We start from the raw sequence: 9,206 nt of genomic DNA on the forward strand, positions 1-9,206 counted from the left end.
CATATGGATATTATCCTATCACTGACAGCATTGTACTTCAGGACAGATCTTGAAACATCCTTTGTGATGATGAATGCCCCACCATTCCTCTTCAAGCTGTCATTCCTGGTATAGTAGATCACATGGTTCTCTGATTCAAAGTGGTCAAAACCAGTCCATTTCAGCTCACTAATGCCTAGGATATCAATTTTTATGCATTCCATTTCATTCCATTGACAACTTCCGATTTTTCTAGATTCATACTTTGTACATTCCATGTTCTGATTATTAATGGATGTTTGCAGCTGTTTCTCCTCAATTTGAGTGGTGTCACATCAGCAAATGGAGGTCTTGAAAGCTTTGCCTCATCTGTATGAGTAAGACTGGGTTTACTCAGATGATGCAGCTCTTTCCCAGTCCTATTTTGAGAGCCTTCTAACCTAACTGGACTATTTGTAAAGTTGCACAGTAATGTACCAAACAGTGTTTCTTTGCTATTCATAAGGTTTTCCTTGGCCAATTATTTGATAAATGGACAGCCTCCTCCTTCTTCCTAGTCCATCTCAGTCTGTAAATGTGGATGATGCCTGTGTACCATGTGCATCCCACTGGGTTTGAAACACCAGTGGCTCAGCCTCAAAACTCGTATCAACACGTCACCATGGTAGGACAAACCGACAGACAAGTTTGTCTCCCTGTTGGAAACCTCTTATATCACACTTACCTGGGTCCCTGTGGCTGACTCCTCCTCTGTCCAGGTTCCTGGGCCTTTTAATCTCCTTTTCCCACCCTCCTGCCCTGCTGCTTTGGGCATGCCTGAGTTCCCTTCCCTCACCTGGATCCCTGTGGCTGACTGGTCCTCTGTCCAGTTCCTGGCTTTTAATCCCCTTTCTCCTGCTGTCCTGTCCTGCTGCTTTGGTTGTGCCCGAGTTCCCTCCCCTCACCTGGATCCCTGCAGCTGACTGCTCCTCTGTCCGGGTTCCTGGCTTTTAATTCCCTTTCTCCTGCTCTTCTGTCCTGCTGCTTTGGGCGTGCCTGGGTTCTCTCTCCTCACCTGGACACTTGCGGCTGACTGCTTTTCTCTCCTGATTCTGGGGCCTTTTAATCCCCTTTCTCCCGCTCTCACACCCTGCTGCTTTGGGTGTCCCTGAGTTCTCTCTCCTCACCTGGATCCCTGTGGCCAACTTTTAATGGAAGAAATGATGAAATAAAAGAGTTGAACATAAGATTTCAAGAGCAGCTCAAAAGAACAAAGTCAATTTAATGACATTCAAAGACCTGGAATTACAAAACCAAGAGGGAAGAACAGGGGTAGCATTTCTCAAGCAGAAAGAACTGAAGAAAAAAATCAAGCCTTGAGTTGCAGTGTGGAAGGATTCTATGGGCAAAATATTGAACGACAAAGGAAACACCAAAAGAAGATGGAAGGAATACACAGTCATTGTGCCAAAAAAAAAAAATAAATAAATAAATAAATTACTGGATGTTTATCCATTTCAGGAGGTAGTATATGATCAAGACACAATGGTATTGAAGGAAGAAGTCCAAGCTGCACTGAATGAATTGGGGAAAAACAAGGTTCCAGGAATTGACAGAATCCCCACTGAGATATGTCAACAAATACATGCAGCACTGAAGGTGCTTACTTGTTTAGACCAAGAAATCTGGACGACAGCTGCCTGGCCAACTCACTGGAAGAGATCCATATTTGTGCCCATTCCAAAGAAAGATGATCTAACTGAATGTAGAAATGATCAAACAATATAATTAATATCACACTGTAGTAAAATTTTGCTGAAAGTAATTAAAAAACAGTGATAGCAGTTCACAGAGAGGGAACTGCCAGAAATTCAAGCTGGGCTTTGAAGAAGACGTGGATCTCATGACTGATGTCAGATGGATCTTGGCTGAAAGCAGAGAATACCAGAAAGTTGTTTACCTGTGTTTTATTGACTGTGGTCAATAACAAATTATGGATAACATTGTTGTATGGTCAGTAACTGCAACCCCCCAAAATAGATCTCAGATTCCATCTTGTTTGGCCATGCTTCTAAGAAATACAAGCTGTTTTCCCTCTCCCTCCCTGTCATGTACACCTCTGCTCTCCCCTGTCAGGTATTAACTACCTTCCCTGTAAGGTATTAACTCGTCTTTAGCATAGTTTTACGGGAGTTCTGGTAGCATAGTGCCTAAGGCACTTGACTGTTAATCAGAAGGCTGGTGGTTCAAATCCACCAACCACTGCTTGGAAGGAAGGTTGGGCAATTGACTTCAGTAGTGATACTGCCTCAGAAATCCAAGGAGGGGTTGCTATGAGTTGGGTCTGACTCAATGGCACATAACACAACAATAGCAGCATAGTTTTAGGCAATAAGGCTTGTTAGCTGGCAGCGTCTTATCAGAGCACACACAGGTGATGATCTGGGGCCTCCTCCTGATCCACCCTGGTGCCAGCGAGTCTAAAGCCAGTCACATAGCCCCCATTCTCAGTTCTTCAAACTGAGGTATAAATAACCCCATAAGAATGGGAGGGTTTAATGGTCATCTTGGATCCATCCCAGCCTGCTGCCTCTGGACATTGAATTTGCTAGCAACATTTGTAAGCCTTCTTTCTTTTCTCTTTTAAATCCTTTCTCTCCTGATCCTCTTTGTTCCTATTCTGAATAAACATTCATGCCTATGTCCCTAGGGAAGATTTTTCCACCTCTCCCTACCCTCTCAGGAAGAAGTTTTAACCTCCCTGGGAAATTCCCATGACAGTTGTGAAGAATGGGAATTCCAGAACACTTAACTGTGCTCATGAGGAACCTGTCCATAGACCAGGAGGCTGTCATTCAAATAGAAGAAGGGGATACCACATGGTTTAAAATTAGGAAGGCTGTATCCTTTCACCATACTTATTCATCCTGTATGCTGAGCAGATAATCCAAGAAACTGGATTATATGAAGAAAAATGTGTCAGTGAGTTAAAAAGAACACTAAGAGCTTGGTAAGCAACAAAGAAACTTGAAGGGATTGGTTAAGTGACAAGTCTCTAATTTGGGGGGTAACAGGATGCATGGGGTATGTTAAAAATTCTTGTTGTCTGATGAGTTGACTGCAGCTTACTGGATCAGAGATGCTCTAATCGACAAGTTGCTATCAACCAGGTCTTTTTGTGTATCAGATAGTGTCTTCTAAAGTTTATGGAGGAGTCCTTGGGTGACACAAATGGCTAAGTGCTGGACCACCAATGAAAGGGTTGATGGTCTCAACCCACCCCAGGTGCCTCAGAAGATAGGCCGGGTGCCCTGCTTCTGAAAGTCCACAGCCTTGAAGACCCCGGAGCAGACCCTTTCTGCACATGGGTCTGGAATCGAGTTGTTAGTGATCAGTAGCAACAACAAAGTTTGTGGTATTCAACTCATGAAAGCTCTTCTTTAGTCCCAGCACTTAGCATAAATGTGGTGCTGCTTTGGAAAGCAGCCCGGGGATGCCTGAGGTTACCTGGAGCCTGGCCAAACTGTGTCTTGAATGTGAATGTTTCACCCCATGCAACAATCACATGTAAGGAAATGGATGTTTAAAGGCAAAAAAAAAAAAAAAAAAAAAAAATTCAAAGAAGAATGGCAAGAGAAAGGGCAACACTTGCTGACGTGTCCTCAGCAGCAGGAACTTGTATGACTGTGATTCTAAATACAGGTTCTGAAGCAAGGGAGAAGATACGCTCATTGCTGGTATTCAACACAGCCATGGTGTCCTGTTCCCGCTAGTCCTAATTCTACTGTCACTGCCACGTTTGTTCCTGGAGAAACTAATTTTCTGATAGCTGTGCTCCAAATTGTGTAGGAGCATTTGCTGTACAGCAAGGTCATTGCACGTGTCTTTAGTCCCGGGGCATGTGCCCAGCCCACTGCATGGTCCCAGGCCAGATGTCTGTCCCCATGGCCACTAATTCAGTAGCAGTAAACTCAGCACCTGCCTCCAGCTGTAATTCACTTTCCCAAAGTGAGCAGGTAAAGGGGACAGGTCGGGTCTGAATCATGTTTCTATTTTTCCAGACTGACGGCTTTAAGTAAAGAGCAGGACTCACCTGTTGTGACAGGTGAGGTTATGGGTCAACTTGCTTGACCATGATTCTCAGTGGTTTAAGCACATGTGATGTAGTTGTCCCCCATGATGAGATAGAATGTAATCACCTCTGTGATGGGATCAGCTGTGAGCAGCCAATCAGTTGAAAAGGAGTTTCCTCAGGGGTGTGGCCTGTTCCAATATATATATATATATATATATATGGATGTCCTGGGAAAATTCTTGGGCTTTCTGTTGGATCTAGATCCTGCATCTAGATTACTATCTTCCAGGGTTTGGAGCTGAAGCAGTGACCTGCAGTACTGTCCTCTGAGTTTGCCTTCTTCACAGTCAGTGAGCCAACAATCCACCATTTTCCCTGCTGATCTTGGATTCGTCATCTGTCAAAGCCAGCAGCCTGCTGTACTGCCTTCCAGTCTTGGGTTTGTCAGGCCTTGCAGCCACATGAGTCAGGAGAAGCCTGCAGCTTGACGTTTGACCCACACACTTGGGACTTGCAGTCTCTGCAACTGCATATATGTACCATTTCCCTGAGAGAAATTTCTCTCTCTCTCTTTAAGCTTCACTGGTCTTGCTTCTCTAGAGAACCCAGCCTACAACACTTGTAAATACAGGCATGCTCTCTTGCATGTCAGAATGTAAGTGCAGGTGGTGGTTTTCTTCAGTGATTTCAAGGGGAGTTGAGAAAAGTTGTTTTCTTTGTAAGAAGCCTCTCAGTAAAATATGTGAATTAGTGCCATAAGATCTTATACATCTAAGGGTCTTTGCCATATACACAAATGGTTTCTTCGCTTACCCCATATTCTCATAGACAATAGCAACTGGAGTGAAATAAGCTCAGATTGTAGCAGGTTGTCACTCACTTGCATTTTTGCCTTATTGATGCTCAATGTGTTAAACGATTTGAAAGTGTGGTTATAGAAGCAAGCAGGCAATGAATAAAATGAGAATTAACATTACCTACTGGGGGCCTTTGGGAGCTCTGGTGGCATATTGCCTGAGGCATTTGACTGCTAACCAGAAGGCTGGTGGTTCAAACTCACCAGCCACTCCTCGGAAGGAAGACTAGGCAATCTACTTTCATAGAGATACCACCTCGGAAACCCAAGGAGGGCTTGCTATGAGTCAAATTGACTAGATGACAGTGAGGGTTTTTTTTTTTTTTTTTTTACTGTCAGCCTTTGTGTTGTGGTGTTGGTGAAGAATACTGAAAATACCATGGGCGGGCTGCCAGAAGAACTAACAAATCTGTCCTGGAAGAAGTACAGCCAGAATGCTCCTTGGAAGCAGAAATGACCAGACTTCATCTCACCTACTTTGGTCATGCTGTTAGAAGGAACCAGTCCCTGGAGAAGGATGTCATGCTTGGTAAAGGAGAAGGTTAGTGAAAAAGGAGGAGACCCTCAATGAGATGGATTGACACAGTGGCTATAAAAATGGGTTTAAGTGCAGCAAGGATTGTGAGGCTGGCTCAGGACCAGACCGTGTTTCATTGTGTTGTACATAGGGTCACTATGAGTCGGAGCTGACTTGACAGCACCTAACAACAACTGCCAGTTGTCATACTGCAGTGGTTTATATATTCCAGCTTCCAATATCAGCGCGGCCACCCATGGTGAGCAGGTTTCAGCAGAGCTTCCAGACTAACTGACTAGGCAGAAAAGCCAGGTGATGTACTGAACAATAGCCCATGAGAACTCTGTGGCCCACGTCCGAATCTGGCCTGACAGAGTGCTGGAAGGTGAACCCTGAGGTTGGACGGCACTCAGCATACACAGTGACCACAATCAGGACCTGAGCGGACCAGCGACTGGGAAGGTGGCACAGGACTGGGCAGCATTTCATTCTCCTGTACATAGGGGTCTCCATGAGTTGGAGCCAAGTCCACCACAAGCAACAACAACAACTTTCTAGCTGTTCTGTGCCCATGATGAGAGCTGGGGTACTGTACTGAGGGGGGACAGATGTGGTGGTGCCTGCCCCCATGGGGATTTCACTCAGAAGACAGGGACAGTGTGCATGATACATAGCAACGTGGGGGCAGTCTTGATGAGTCAGGTCAAGAGGCTCTGATGATTGAGGGCAGGAGAGCTGGAAGATGGAAGAGCAGATGGAAGGTGTTCCTATACAGCCAACCACCCCAGAGCTAGAGGAGGAGACCCACAGACAGATGGGCATTGGGACAGAAAAGAAAAGATAGACGAGCCTTTAGGGAGGTGTCATCAAAGGAAGTCCAGTTTAGGAAAGGGACCTCTTCTCTGGTTACAGTCACCGTGCAGGTGACTGGCTTCTCAAGGGATGAAAGGCCAGGCCCCAAATGGACATATTTGATTAAAGATAGAGGGAAATGCAGGTGAACATGAGCCCCCAGCAACACAGCTTTGGAAGGCGAGGCTGTGCACCCTGGAAGAGGTGGTGGAAGCTCTCCTGAGACTCTTCTGTCCCCTCGGCTTTTGCAGGTTCGCCGTGAGGACACTGGAGTTGACGGGGGTACAGTAGAGCGCAATGCTGACTTTGAACCTCACGTGAAGGGATGATTTATGAACTGGATTGTGGTCCAAGAGCCCACATCAACTTGGGTCTCCCTCACACTGGCCCTCTGGGCTCCCTGACACTGCACCCGTAGGTTCCCTGACACTCCTCCTGTGGGCCCCCTGAAACTGCCCCTGTGGACTCCCTCCCTCTGCTCCCGGGGGCTCCCTTATCCTGCCCTTGTGGGCTCCTTCACCATGTTCCTGTGGGTTCTCTCAACCTGCCCTCACGGACACCCTCTCCCTGCTCCAGTGGTTCCCTCACCCTGCCCATGTGGGCTCCCTCACACCGCTCACAGCAGGGGTTCTCTCACGCTGCTTCCATAGGCCCCTGACACTAATCCTGAGGGCTCCCTCACCCTGCTCCCGTGGGCTCCCTGTTACTGCTCCTAGGGCCTCCCTCACACTACACCCAGCGGCTCCCAGACGCTGCTCCCAGGGGCTCCCACACGCTGCTCCTTTCTGCAAAGATGCCATGTGATGTCAAAGCCTTCTGATTGCTGTCGAGCCAGCTCAGACTCATGATGGAAGAGGAAACCTCTCTAAGGTTTTCAGGGCTCTGCTCTTTCAGAAGCCAATCTCCAGCCCTGTCTTCCAAGGTGCCTCAGCGTGAGGTCATACCCCCAAGCTTTTTCTTAGTAGTCAACCATATGTTGTACAATGATAACATTATAATAGCATATAATATGTTGTACTCAAGGAGCTCTGGTAGCATAGTGCCTAAGGCACTTGACTGCTAACCAGAAGGCTGGCGGTTCAAACCCACCAGCCACTCCTCAGAAGGAAGGTTGGGCAATCCTACTTCCGTAGTGATACTGCCTCGGAAACCCAAGGAGGAGTCGCTATGAGTCGGGGCTGACTAGACGGCAAATAACAACAACAACAACGTTGTACTCAGTCACTCTCTGGCAGTCAATGTTGTGTGTCAACTTGACTGGCCTGTGGGTTTTTTTTTTTTTATTTTTTGTGGCTGGGCAGCTGGATGTAGTTATTCCCCATAATGAAATTGAAAATCAACTCCATGGTGGAATCTACTGTGAGCAGCTGAGGAGCTAGCTGCCTTTGGGTTGTGGCCTGTTTCCAGTATTCAAGAAGAAGCTTTGAGAAAGATCTCCAGTTTTTGGCACATGCAGATTTTGCATTTGGCCTTGTCTTCATCCCAGTGGCCTGCCATGTGGCCTGCCGATCATGGGATTGCCCCTGGACTTGAACCAGTGGCCTGCCGTGTGCCTGCTGATCTTGGGATTGTGCCACTCTGCTTGCTGACCTTGGGCTCATCAGCCTCGGCAGCCAGCAGCTGTGTGAGTTACTATAAACAGCTCCAGTGGGACTGAAATGAGTCAGAGCTGTAGCCCAAGGTTGAGGGCTCTCACCCAGCCCCCAAAGCCAGCACTCTGAACTCGGACTTCTAGCCTCCTAAACTGCAAGAGGAAACGTTCCTGTTGTTAAGGCCATCTGCTGTGCTACGTCTGTCACAGCAGAGCTGGAGAACTGAAACACACTCCATGTGAAAGCCGCGGATCCCCAAACCACAGAGGTGCTTCAAGGCGACGGTGACACTGTCCTGAGAAGTCATCAGACCCCTTGGAGGCCCTGGTCCTCCTCTGCACATTCAGGTAACCAAGCTCGATGACATTTGTGCTATTGCTCTTAAAATAACTTGCTGTCATTTCTCTGCTCCTTCATGCGTGTGTTATGCTAGCTGAAACGAATGCTATAGACAGAGGAAGAAAGCTGCCAGAATATGTTGTGTTAAGAGAAGATAAAGACAGTTTTCTTCATGGTTGAATTAGCTATAACCTCCAGTATAATCTTGGGGGCAAACATTCGTCCTGTTATCATTGCATGTGATGGTACCTGCAGGTTTGCGAGCATTCTTTCTATTTCCAAGTTACTGTGAGTTTTTGTCACAAGCAGATGTTTTTAAGCATCTATTACATCTACTGAGATGCTTGTAAGATTTTGCTTCATTAATCCACTAATATGGTGAAATACATTGCTTGATTTTTGAAAAATAAACCAATTTTGCATTAATGGGATAAAATCCATACAGTCATGTTTTGTTATCCTTTCAATGTGTTGTTGAATTTCATTGAAGAATTATTTAAAATAAACTTCTTATCTATGTTCATCACATACATTGATCTGTGGTTTTATGATGGGAATATCATCATGATATCCACTGTTTTATTTTAACCCAGTTTTTGTGTCAGAGCAATACAATGCTGTTGTTCTTGTTGTCTGCTGTTGCTGAGTTGTCTCTGACTCATAGCAACCCTGTGTGCCACAGAACAAAACACTGCCCAGTCCTGTGCCAGCCTTACAATCCTTGCTATTATTATTATTTTTTTTAATTGTGACTTGGGTGAAAGTTTACAGATCAAATTCATTTTCCATACAATAGTTCATACACACTTTCTGTCATGACATTGAATGTAGTCCCCACAATGTAACAGCTCTCAAACCTTCTCTGTGCCCCTCTTTCCTATGCATTCCTGCCCCCTGAGCTATCTCCCTGTGAAAATATTGCCTTTCTGCCCTCCCATGGTTGATTGTTCTAAGGAGTGTACCTACCTGGTATAAATGTTCACCATATATGAGGGTCTGTTGTTTGGCTGTAACCCA

At 46.0% G+C, this 9,206-nt stretch overlaps 1 protein-coding gene across 1 annotated transcript in view; it reads left to right on the plus strand.

Moving 5' to 3' along the window:
* The window catches only part of MTRR (5-methyltetrahydrofolate-homocysteine methyltransferase reductase), a 104,860-nt gene that overhangs the window by 77,410 nt on the left and 18,244 nt on the right, over positions 1–9,206 (plus strand). Inside the window, exon 13 of the mRNA XM_007955664.1 lies at positions 6,510–6,575. Within this exon, the coding sequence (XP_007953855.1) occupies positions 6,510–6,575 (66 nt within the window). The remainder of the gene's footprint in view (positions 1–6,509; positions 6,576–9,206) is intronic.

The sequence above is a fragment of the Orycteropus afer genome, unplaced genomic scaffold (assembly GCF_000298275.1).
Source record: "Orycteropus afer afer isolate SDZICR_OR568_19922 unplaced genomic scaffold, OryAfe1.0 scaffold00527, whole genome shotgun sequence".
Taxonomy (NCBI): Eukaryota; Metazoa; Chordata; class Mammalia; order Tubulidentata; family Orycteropodidae; genus Orycteropus; species Orycteropus afer.